The 13,481-nt window shown below is 34.0% G+C and overlaps 1 protein-coding gene across 1 annotated transcript; it reads right to left on the bottom strand.

Annotated features, from left to right (window-relative positions):
* Positions 1-654: 654 nt before the first annotated feature.
* On the bottom strand, positions 655-9,277 carry LOC104080468 (contactin-associated protein-like 3B; the record flags this gene model as incomplete). The annotated part of the gene is made up of 5 exons (XM_009582870.1): positions 655-742; positions 1,805-1,938; positions 3,325-3,549; positions 5,048-5,287; positions 9,059-9,277. Coding segments are annotated over 5 exons (906 nt in total), but the record flags the coding sequence as incomplete, so codon positions are not given.
* Between the last annotated feature and the right edge of the window lie 4,204 nt (positions 9,278-13,481).

Raw genomic sequence — 13,481 nt, 5'->3', positions numbered from 1 at the left:
GTTTGGCTGCCTGTCAAGTTAAACCATGACACGCAATGTGAGGCATATGAAAATAATCAAATCTTGAGAATTTTAGGTCAGGCTATTTTATTTAGCAAAATTGACAAAATGGTAATTGTAGATAGGTAAATTCCATTTTGATCATTACTACAGAGAAACAGACGTCTTTTGATGAATCATCGCTAGAAAACAAAATATTTTGTCATAGCTTAACTTGTTTTCAAAAAGTAACTCCAACAAAGTTTCTGCCTACAGTACCTTTTTCCTAACTGTTTACATCAAAATCTAATCACAGAAAGTTTTTCAAATATGGTACATGATTAATAGTATTCTATGATCTTTGTGTATGATTTCACAGTAATTTATTTTTTCCTGACAGTAAAAAAAAGTGGTGTTTCATAATGCTTGATTGCAAAATGAGAGAGAGAAGTGTGAAATTATTTTTAATGGAACCCACTTGATCATTTTTCAGGAAGTACTTACCCATGATTATATTTGTATTTCAACAAGACTGAAGTTTCTACCTTGATTGTGACTCAGTGTCTAATTACCAAGACAACGAATGTCTTTCAATGAGATTAAGGTTATTATTTTTTATGTGCTGTGATGATATTTTGTTCTATGTTTTAGAAAACCCTGTGGTGTTCCACTTACCTAAAATCTTGCCAAGTGTGAGAGACTTGATTGCATTGAATTCTGTGCCTGAAGACAGAATAAACTTCATTCTTTCATTCTGGTTAACCTGCAAAATGGTGCGGTGAAGAACAAAGTAGAATAATGGAAGAGGTATTAGTCAAAGTTTGCAAAAAAAGCAGATAAGATAAGATTGAAAATAGAAGGAGCTGAGGGAAGCATTTGTTAGTTATAGCATAAGAACTAACAGGAAATAAATTATCAGCTTCCTCAGATCACTGATTATAGCTGTGATACTTCTTAAGCATCCCACTTAATAAGCCTTTATTTATCTTATTGATTTGGCTGATTCCTCTTTTTTCATCTATAAGATGAATAAAAATGGTAAACCTTCAAAAACAAGAAAAAGGCTTTTTTCATTAAAAAAGGCACTCAACATTTAGTTCATAAAGATAAAATATTATACTGTAATTGTTCTGCCCCCAGGGTACCTCTAGAACTACTTGCCTTGAAGCCTTGTACCAATGCATAATTAAGCAAACTGAGCTGTAGCCTCAAAATACTAACTTGTAACATCCAGGGTTTTTAAATTTTAATTTAAAAAATTAAGACACATACACATGCTGGTATCTACTATTAGCAAATAAAATATTTCTATTTTATCACCAAATTTCTGCAAAAAATAACACAAAATCTTTTCCTTAGTAGTCACATTCCTTTGATGTAAAAGGGACCGAAGAAAATTAGTCAAATAGGTTTAAACTATTATTTAGATGGTAATATACTTGTACTGTAGTTTGATATGTAATTGGAAACAAAAAACAAAATGCAAGACCCAAAACAAATGACAGCAGTCATACACATTTCACAAATTGTGAAAATTTAACCATCAAACAGTTCATTGCATTTTCATGTTTTCATATAAAATGATGAGGAAGTATTGACCTTTTGAAATAAACAAGATGAACACCAAAGAGATTGTCTAATGTAGATTTTCACCGTGCATCATCAGTCTGCTAACCTTTGCATTATTTATTTGAGATATTAAAACACAGTTCATTTGGGGGTAATTGCCTTTTTGTAACTATTTACTTCATTCTGCTTTGGATCTTCTACTTTTTTATGATAATCCACCTTTTTTTTTTTTTTTTTTTTTGTCTAATTGAATTACCTCTACAAAGAGCATTTCCTCCTCTCTGTTAATCTTCACGTGTTGCAGTTGTCCATCAGCCATGCTTCTGATATTGACACTGAAGACATCAGGATCTTGATGGCTATCTAGTTTGTACCTGATCTGTAAACTTCCTGCAGGGATAAATAGAGCAAATGGTATAGTGCACTACATACACAACAGGCAGTGTGAATCGTATAAAATGCCTCCTGCTTCACAGGTGCATTTGAAGAGCAAAACAAATGTTTGATCTATTTAAGGAATTAACTATGAGAAATTGACATAAGTGAGAAATGAAAGAAGGCAACAAGAAAAGTAATAGCAATGTTGGAAGTAGTATGTAGTGGCAAAGATAACCATAAACTGTCACAAATCTGAATAATGAGTTAAAATTTGTGCAGAAATTTTACTAAGTATTTTTATAACTCATCTGAGAAAGACTTGGTCTGGTAGCTCATACCAATGTGACTTACCAAATAAAACTTATTACCTTACAAGTATTGTTCTCGATGTAATGTTTACACTGTCTAGACCTGTAAACCTCTGACCAGTTGACAATTCAGTAGGATGCAGTTAATAATTTCTAGCTCACTTTCCATTTCTTGTGGTTAACTTCCAGCATGCTGTCTGTATGCACATAATCACACACAGACTCTTTCACAGCAGAACACAGAGGTAGTGTTCTTGTCAGAGATTCCTTCTCATCTGTAGGTGGACTACAACTTTCTACTCATCATTTGGAAAGCAAGGCCCAGGGCAGACCCAGGCCAGTCATGAGTAAAACATGTTCCACCTCACATGATGACATACTGTTATTTTACATCCAAATCTGGGAAAGCACAGAACCTTCTTTGAACACAGAACCACTGTGACTGCAAAGTCTTTGATAAACTCAAAGATTCAACTCAGTCTGTGGGGTTTTTTAATTAAAAAAAAAAGAAATTAAAAAAAGTTATCTAGACATAGAAGAAATAATGAAAAAGAAAAATCCAACTAACATTTAATATTCATCTTAAATGGAAACATCAATTACGTTATGTGTATTTTCATGGGTATTTATGTGTATTTTCATAGGTATATATATAGGTAGCTTATTAAATTAGTTGAACGAAATGACCTCTGATTAATTTGGAAAATGGATAATGCACTTTCAAAAAGTAGTCTATTTAATTATTTATCATGAGGATGGCAATTAATATGCTGTGTGAGTAGCAGACAGATCAGATACATTTTGAGTTTCATTTCAAAACTTAAAAAAAAAAAAATTGAAATATTTTACTTCATTTCTAAAGGATTTCCAGAAATAAGTATTTTTGCCAGTAATAAAAGTTGAAATTACAGTAGGAGAAATGTTTTTCATGTGGAAAGCATTGCTTGGTGCAGCTGAAAAATAAATACACCATTTAAAGCAACAACAGGACAATGCTTAGTTTGTGATTCAGGTCTGGGAATCAAAGTGAATCTGAGTTGGCAGCTATGACGTTCATTAGTGTTTCCAGACAACCTATCTGAAAACTCACCGTTTCTGGTGAGAATGATTGAGAGGTATTCCTTGTAGAAGGAGCTGACATAAAGCAGTAAGCTTGGTGTCCGTGTTGTTCGGAAGGCAAACGTAATTGCTTCCCTGTTCAGTGTCATGTCAGCATAGAAAGAAGAAGCATGAGAACTGGAATTTTTAGCTAAGGTGTAGTATTCTTGAAAATTGTATGTCACAGAAGTGCTAGTCCCAAAATAGGCAGAGATCTCTGAAACAAAAAGTAATTCAGCTTTTAAATATCATGCAAAACAAGACTAAAGCTCTTTTATTTTTTCTTTCTGTCACAGAACAAAATAAAATGTATTCTTAACTATTGTGATAAAGCTGAAAAAGAAATATAAATGGAACTAGTATTGAGAACTATAGAGAAAAATAAGACCCAACCTGGGCTAGAGCAAAAGCCCAGTTAGACGCGTCTTAAGTATCTGTTGCATGAAGGAGTGCTTCTTTTTGTCTAGTTTTAAACATGTTTTCTTCTTTTTTCTTGTTTGTCCCTGTCCTCAAGCCCAATATGTCTTGTCTTGTATGTATACTGCTCCTATAGAAAAATGGGTGCAGCAGTCTGAATCCTAACATATTGATTAAACTTGGCCACACCTGAAACACATATTGGGAAAAGAGATTGGTCAGGTGGGAGAAAGAAAAGGAGAATACAAACTGGGTTATGGTCTTCTTATGGATGAATCACTCATAGAAGGCTTTTGTATCACTGTGGTATCTCACAGCCATTTTCTGCTAAAAGTAATTGTCTTAGACTACCCTGTTTTCACACACAACCTCCACACTTCAGAAATATTTCTGGAAATTTCTGTAATCTGGCTCAGTATCTTTGACAAAAGGTGACTGGAAGTTATTACTATAGGTCATCCCGCACTTTCAGCAACAGGAGCCACTCTGCCCCTGCAGAATAATGATCATGAAGTGTGACCATTAATCTCTTCTGCTGTTTGTGCCACTCAGTGGCATAAGCTCCACAGCAATAGATATGGAAGGACTTCCTTTATTCTTGTGGTGGCAGTGGTGGCTGTGCAAATGTTGTGCTCACTAATTTAGAGGAACATGGAGTTATGACATTTAAGCCACTGAGTACTTTGCAGAATGCATTTAATACGTGGCGGAAGCAAGTCATTTTTAGCAGATCAGAATTTTATGCAAATAAAAAAATTCTAGATAAAATTCTGTTTTTAAAATTCAAACTTGATGGCTTGTAATCATCTACCAGTATTTTAAAGAATTCCTTTAAAATTGTTGAAAACATGGACTCAGTCCTGTTTCTGATGATCTCACTTTCTTCTTACAGTAAAAAGAATTTTAAGGTTCTTCTGCTTCTTGGTTTGTTTTCTAAATTTAGTCTTAGTTTTGGGATTAAGACTTGAAATACAGAAATCCAAAGTTTATTCATAAAGGTATAGTTCCTAGCTTTAGTACAATATAAGAATCAAAGGAGTTGCATAACATTAAAGAAAAGATGCTGATCCTTTCAGGTAACGTGGTTCCTGCTTTAGTGTATAGTGAATGTATCTCTTAAAGTCAGTGTTTAACGAAATTTACACTTACTGAATAAATTCAGCTGAATGTTTCTCTATGTTAAGTAAAACATAAATGTTTTTCAAGCATTTAAATATATCTTTAAAGGCTTGTAAAGATCTTGTTCTGGACTGTATGGTCCTGTTTTCAATAATTGATAAAGATAAAAGACTCCTTGCCTTTCTTACAGAATGGCCCAGCATAGGCAGAGAAAGTGCAGTCACAGGAGAATCCACTGTATTTCTCTCTACATTTTCCACCATTATGACACAGGTTACCATAGCTGCTACAATGTCCAGGACAGCCTGGTTCAACTCCTGGCGTTATCTTTGCTCTCTCTTCCAGGTCAAGGGCCATTCCATTCAACTGTAACGAACGAATGCATCCCAAAAATCCTTTCTGCCTGGATGCTGTCCCACCTGAAAAAAAATCGTAAGAGCTTTTAAAATTTTAAAAGAATTGATGTGTAAAAAACTCTTTATGTTTTACAACCCCTGAACAGTCTATTATGAATTTCTAAGATACAAGCCTATGCAAGTGAAAATATTTACAAATAGCTTTAAAAAGCATATCTGATTTCTTTTTTGTCAAGTAATTACAGCAAACCCTTGACACTTTTAATGGGAAATAGGGATTTTGCACAGATACCAAGCAATGATGCATACTTCTATTAATTCACAAAGGAGTAACATCCAGAAATTAGGTGGTTTTCTTTTTTTTTTTTCTTTTTTAAAGAGAGAGAGCAGAGGAGAGGAGAGGAGAGGAGAGGAGAGGAGAGGAGAGGGAGAGGAGAGGAGAGGAGAGGAGAGAAGAGGAAAGAAAAAAGAAAAAAAAACCAAGAAAAAATAGAAAAGTAAAAAAAAACAAACAAGAAAGGGAAAAAAGAAAGGAAAAAAAAAATTAAAAGGATGGGAAAGTCATAAGCTGTACAGTTTTACTCTTTCAAGATCCTCCTGACTGGTCAACTGATCTGTGTGTCTGTCTGTCTGTTAGTTTCATGGTATGGATCATGATACCCCACAGCGGGTGTCTGGCCTGACATACTTTGTCCCATACTGGAAGCTGTGCCCATTCTTGAGTAATAGGAAGGTTTATTCACCTCACTACAGAGGAATATGGGTCGGGATACACCTGACTACCAAGCGTATGTGATAAGGTTAACAACAATTGCCGCTTCATTTGTTTTCACTGTTGTTTATTTTTAGCATACTTCTGACAGCTAGCATTTTATTCATCCTGATAGCTTAGCAAGGTGTGCAATCTACATACCATTTCTCTTGTCCTTTGTTGCACAACTATCTCTGATATCTCCTGTCATTTGTTCTTTTTTAAAAAGTAAAAGCAGAAAATACTCCACAATATGTAAGATTACCAACTATAATTCTCATGTACTTCCAATTAACCTTTGGTTAAATGTTTCCGTGTGATCATCCATTTTCATCCTTTTTTATTTCAAAGTCTGTAAAATTCTTGGTGCTACATGGAAAATCTTGACACAGCTGTTGTTACTTACAGATATAATGGCACAAAACAACCTAACAATATGAAGATGTTATGTTATCCCTGCTAAAATGAGCATTTTGATGGCAGCTTTAGGTTTTAGTTCTTCTGGCACCTTTAGAAAACCAGAGTATATACATCTAAGAAGTTAAGAGTGTTTTAGCTTGAAGAAATCACTGTCCTAGTATGTTAGTATCTGACTGATGGGTGACTATGGCAGGTACTAGGTAAACAAGATGACATTTAAGTAAAGAATGCCTCTGCTACTGTCATTCTTAGGACACATTTTTCTCTAGATCCTTTGACTGGCTTGAGTAGACAAGCCTGAGTCTGTACCAGCGGACTGTCCGTGGAAATGGTTAAACAGTCAGTCTTATTATTCCCTCCGCTGAAGAAAATTATATTTAATTGAAGAAATGAAAATATCTTATAAATGGGAGTTACAAAGAGTTGCATTATCCAAAAGACTGGTTTAACTCAAACACAAAATAAACCAGACGTCATATTGATCCACATGACAGTATTGCAGTTGCGGAAACAGAATACCCCAAAAAATTTGCTGCAGTCATAGCAAACCCTCACAAATTACACTCAGGAAATACATGATACAAATGATTCAAATGAATCACTACCATTTGTCATGTCACACTTCAAAAACACTGTTTTGACTGAATAAAATTAAACAAATGCCATTTTAATCAGTTCTGTTCCAAATTATTTCAAAATAACTCATAAGGGATTTAAAGGTACATCGTAGTATAGCGAATGTAATTTCATTTTAATCCCAGGATCTTCAAGAATTTTCAGAGAGGAAAAAAAACTCACAACACCAGAAGCAAAACAATAGAATCACTATCTAATACAATTATTCACCTGAACATTACCTGAAGAAAACAAGCTAGACAGTTTCTGGTAGATAAGTCAAAAGATTTTTTAAATTGTCAGCTCTATACAGGAGATGTATGTATATAAATTTACTAGAATTTGTCAACTTATCTGACAAAAAAAATCACTCTATTCAATGCCCAATTACTTCATAAAAAATTGCCAGAAAGTGCAACTGTCAATACAGGTTAGTACAGCATTAAACTGTTTGGGAGAAGGGTTAGAAGAACTAGAGATCAATTAATTGTAAAAATTATTAGAAAACCATTTAGACTTGATATTACCATAAACACCTGCAGAATTAGACCATTTCTTAGTCTTGTTTCGCAGATCAGATCTTGCAAATTCAAACGGATCTAATTTCAACTGTTCATATGGTAAGTTATATGGTAAGTCAAGTAAGAGGACAGCAATATAATTTATTGTAGTATAGTAAACAGAAATCTCCTACTCTTTCCGTTAATAGTTTTAGTCCATTACTGTGAATATAAACTAATTTTAAGACTTCTCAAAACTCCACTATAGCTAATATCTTAGATATCTTCTTTGTTATAGAAAACTCCATGCTTTTAATCAAAATATAAAATTCTTCAATGTTTGGTCTAGTCTCCATCTTCTACCCTTGATGCCTTTTGAGGCCCAGGTCAGAATTCCCAACCCAGCATACAAGGGTTCCCTCTCCATTTATTTCTTTCCTAAGGATTCACAGTTTCTGTAACTACATTTGCAGAACACTATTCCCCTTAACTGCACTCTTCCCCAACACACAGCAAATAAACATATATTCATTTAGTATGTTGTATCTCGCAGCAGATATAGACAAAGATCCATTAAAAAATAGGGCAGACTTTACATGCTCTTATACTGTATACCATGCATATTCACCAGAAACTTACAAATTTATAATACGGCAATATTACAGTAAGAACACTACCATGTACATAACACATAGCTCTACATAGCTCTATGTAACAGCTAAATAAACATTAACTAATTTTTTCTTATTCCATTTCTGCTTTTCCAGTGTTTTATCTAAATACATTAATGTCATATTTGCTAAAGTACAAAGGCAGAAATATTCAGGTAAACTTCTTCCTTTGAAACTTTCACACTTTAGACAGAACAAACCATAGATCTGGATTTTTCCTGGTTGTGTGAAATCAAATAATAGTCCCTTTCTCTTGTTTCCAATGTTAAGCAAACACAGCCTGATTATTTCATTAAATGTGTTAGCAAAGCACAGAGGAGTAGATCACAGATTCATAGAATTGCAGAATGGTTTGGGTTGAAAGCCACCTTTAAAGACCATCCAGTCCAACCCCCCTGCCACAGGCAGGGACGTCTTACATTAGATCAGGTTGCTCAAAGCCCTGTCCAACCTGACCTTAAATACTTCCAATAATGGGGCATTGATAAATTTTCTGGTCAACCTGAGAAGCTGTGGATGAAAAGGGACAACAAAATTTCCTTGAAATTACAGAAGTAACACATCTTCCTTCAGCAGATGACATCCTCTCAAAAAATGATGCAAATGAAGATCCTTTAGTTGTTCTTCAAACAAACCTCAAAAGAAGAAAAATTGGTTGAAATCCTGTCCAGCAGTAACCATAGGCTACAACACTGAATTTGTAATCTCAAAACAGAGCTACATCTCCATGGATTTTTCACAAAGGCTCTCACCTCATCATACAAACTGCTTTCAAAAGACCCAGTTGTCATCTTTTTTTCTTCCTTTTTTTTTTCCCCTTTTGTTTTCATATTTTCATGATGATAACTGGGAAAGATTCTGTTAAATGGGTGCCTACCTACAAAAAGCTGGCTGTTGAGCTGCAAGCGAATATGCCCATCAGGTGGAGCACCATGAGACTTTTGAGGAAGCTGATCTACTTGTAAGGTTGCCTCTTTGATGTTTCGTTCAGCCTTCACATAATGCCACTGGTTGTCATTTAAGGAAGTGAGCGAGTGCACTTGAACTTCACTAGGTCCATTTCCAACATCAAATGAAAAAATCACTTCAGACGGAGCTAGAAAGAGGACAGTAATAAAGGAAATTTAAATTATTTCACAGTTGATTGGGTCACAAAATCATCAAGTGGCAGAACAAGTTACTTTAAGGTCTAGCCTACTATTTCATGGGACGACTGATTGTTTTAGGGGAAAGGTTTACTTCAGGAGGCCTATTCCCGAAGTTCATTCTTCACACTCACTGACAGTGAGAACAATAATTTGTCAACAGAGTGGAAATCAAACTGCCTGTGAACACCTAGAAAGCATAGTAGTCAAGAAACAGTTAAACGTGCTAGCTTCATTATTTTTCAGTTTGGATAAAAAGCACCTCTTGCTTACATGCTGATTGATTACCATTGTTAACTATATTTAAATTACCACCACTATAATCCAATCAACATCTTCTACTGTCTATTTGCTTTTGTTATTCGCACAATCTCAACAAATATCAGAGGGCAAATTTTGATGTAGCTTATAAGACTATGTATGCAGTGAATTAAACTGAGTCATTCCCTAAACAACTTTCATATTACATGGTTTTATAGTTTCCTTGGAAAATCATAACTGAATCTTTGCAGGTCAAAATAATAAGATGAAGAATATGCCAGAAATTGAATATCTGAAAATTACGAATATTCTCTCTGAAACTGTTTCTTTCACATATTCAAGGACAATGTGTATGAAAATAAATAATCCCTAAACAAGGGATTAATAACATTTTGAATTATAAAGGATTTGATTAAAGGACTAGAGATCTGAGAACATTCCATGAATCCAAGAGAAAGATTCCCATTTATGTCATTGGACTCTGAGATAAAAGCAAAACAATTAACAGTAGTCAAGGGAAATAAATCAGCTTCAAACAACATTTTCAAAGATGAATTTACTGAATTTAAAAACAAAGTTTCAATGAAATATTTTTATTTTCTTTTCACTTTTCAAAGATATGTTGGACTTTTTATAATATTTAGATCCACTTTGGCCAACCTTTAGACTGAGTAATGCCACATGCTTGCACTCCCTTAAGCCCTGAATATGGTTGTTATAAAGTATTTTTCTTTCTGTTGAACCTGAGAGAGAAAAGTAAAATGACAAATACACAAAGCATTTGACTTTCCAAATAAAATAAAGCATAATGTGCAGTCATTTTTTAAACAGAGTGCCTTTTGTAATAAATGACCAATTCTGCTTAAAAATCGACAGTGTTTTATACAATAATAAGAAATAACTGATGTCTAAAAACAGTTCCTCAGTAAAATGAATTTTAGGATAAATTTGTTTCATTTGGACAAAGTTGAAAGCTCAGTCTCCCCTTACTGAGGGGTAAAAAAAAAAAAACCAACCACACAGTAGGAGAACAAAAGCAACAGAAACTCCATGTGATCAAGTAAAGAGAATTTCTGCTGAATGTTACCTTCTGTAAGGAGGTCTTTGTAATCCTCTGGATACTGTTGGAGTGAAGCCTGAAAACACAAATTCTGCTTTGAACTCACTGAATATGCCTATTAAATAGTGTATCAGAATAACAGATCTGATAAAAAAAAATGATACTGTTTAGATTTTAAAGGCAAGAAAATACATAATAAAGATTTTGAAATAACCACTGAAATAATGAATTATGTTAGTACCACTAAAAAAGTAATATAATCTTGAAAAAAGGAATCAATCCCAGAAGTTCCAGAGATGAAGGCCTGGATAGCAAAGGCGGTCATCCATTGGAGTGTCTGAAGACTGACCAGAATATGTCAGAAAAAGTGAAAAACAGAATCAGTTAACATTCTATAATACTTTAAACAATTCTGCTAAAATCATCTACACTGCAAATTTGGAAGAATATAAGCACAGTGGTCAAACCACCTGGAAGGTATGCCACAGGATGTGGAGAGATGCTGACTGAGTTCTAAAACTTGTCCTTTTGTGACAAAGAACTGAGGCAAAGAGCATTTTGGTCCTTCCCTGGGCAGCAAGGGAGGGTATGTCCAGAAGTCTTCTTCTGGTGCAAAAATACTTTGTGGGCCCTACCTACCTTGGTGTTACTCAAAAATTTTTCAAACATTACAGGGACTCTTGTGGCTCTAATGCATTCAAACATAGGCAGAGCACAGCTACAGATAGGCAAAGTGGAGCAGAAGATGCAGTTGATGGTAATCATGGAGAGTGGTCAGTGGCTAACCATGGCTAAAATGACTAACAGAAAACACAGTCATCAAGAACCATTCAGAGTATCGAGGTTGAGCATCACATGCAGAAGCAGAAAGTGATTACCAAGTAATATGCTACAGAATACAAAACCCGAGTACTTTCCATAAAGAAAACAATTGAATTCCACTCATCCTGGACAATAAGTTGCAAATTTAGGCAGACAAAGGCCAACAGTAGCTGCAGATTGGACTCTTCAGAACTATTTTCAAAGCAACCACAGAAGACCCTCCAAATTAATGCATCATAGTGTTCCCAACCCTACTTTAAATTTCTGATTAACTCATTGCTTTTAAATAAGAAATAATCCTTCAGTGCGCACTCAGGTAGTATAAAATAGTTATTCAGGTTTTTGGCTAAAGGATGTAACTTGCAGTGATGTAAGTATTTAATAGAGTGCACTATTCAGAGTTGAATCAGCCTTGTTGCTTTCAACTATTTCTTCTGCAGAATGTTACAGACAAAAATTCAAAGACTTGAGCTTTTTATAATTCTATAAAAAAAAAAAAAAGGATCAAGTACCTTCTTCAAGACGATTCACTTCCTCTGTGTTTTAAAATACAGTTAGAATGTACACCTCCATTTTTGCAATAGCTTTCTAGAATATTATACACAGATGCACTGCAGTGTTTATAACTTCATAAAACCAAACAAACAGCACTAAACTTCACATTTTCTATTACAACTCTTGATCTGATACTTTTGGTTTGGCAAAGTCAGACTTAAAGGTCTAAAGGTCATTATGTCATAAATAAAAGAATTAGATATAAAGCTTGAGAACAATCAATAAAATGCTAAGAAAAATCATTCTGTTCACAAGTATGGAATGCCAAATGTTAATGACCTAATGAGTTTTAAATGATTTCTAACACATCCTCATCTTAAACACTGACACCTGACATTTTCATTATTGTTATTTATTATTCCACAAATCAAACAAAGACATTGATTTATGTGGAACTATTAATAAAATATCAAATGTAGGTTGGTGATTTACATTCACATCTGTCATAAAAGTGTATATGATGATGAAATCTAAATGATCCTATACAATGTGAAATGTTCAAGCTGATTAATTTTTCTTTTTTTGAGAGAGAGTGAGAAAGGTAGTCATGATGGAAACATATATTACTCATTTCTGACCGATATTACCCTCAGTGCAAACACACAATTCTGGCTCCACTACAAATAATCCTACTTATGATGTTCAAAAAAGAATACGTCTGTCTATTCAATGAATTAGGATGTTTCTGGAAGTGAAGAAATATCTCTACATGCTAAACAATAGTGAGATATTGTTTTTATTGAGTGGTTTTTTAAATGCTAAAAATAAAGACCAATTCAACCTTTCACTTTTTCTCATGTCTCACTAGTTACAAGTCATATAAAAACCATAAATATACAGTAGTTTGAATGCTTAGGAATGAATGGGGCAAGTGACGTGGGTTTGTCTGCATATTATTATTCTGAAGAAAGAGTTATGGTCTTCTGCCAACTGTCTGAATAAATTTAGGACTCAGAAGTATTCCTTTAATCTTTCGATGATTTAACTGTTTATTTTGAAAATGGAAAATCATTTATCACACAAGAATATCACCATTACTTCAGAGATTCTCCACTGAAGTGCTGACCCAGTATATTTTATGTATTGCATGACACTGAGATTATAATGTTACTCTGTTTTCACCTGTTCACAGATCTTTAACAGAATGCAGTTCATACTTTTGATAAACATGGCAAAACCACTGTTGAAAACAGGGTATCTTTCAAATAGAGCACTACAGTTTGAGATAACACAAACCAAATTGAGTAAGCATTACACAATATTCTATAATTAAACTGCCTACAGAAGAACACAGTAGGTGTTTTCTGTTTGTTTCAACAACCTAAGACATTGGAAAAAAAACAAGCAAGCCAAATATTTTACTTTTTAATAAAGATGCATTAATGTTTCTATAGTAATATTTTGCATTATATGATTTTATATATATATATATATTTATTTGTACTCTTTACTGGAAA

Source organism: Fulmarus glacialis, unplaced genomic scaffold (genome assembly GCF_000690835.1).
Source record: "Fulmarus glacialis isolate BGI_N327 unplaced genomic scaffold, ASM69083v1 scaffold12720, whole genome shotgun sequence".
Taxonomy (NCBI): Eukaryota; Metazoa; Chordata; class Aves; order Procellariiformes; family Procellariidae; genus Fulmarus; species Fulmarus glacialis.
This window is presented reverse-complemented; position numbering and strand designations above follow the sequence as displayed.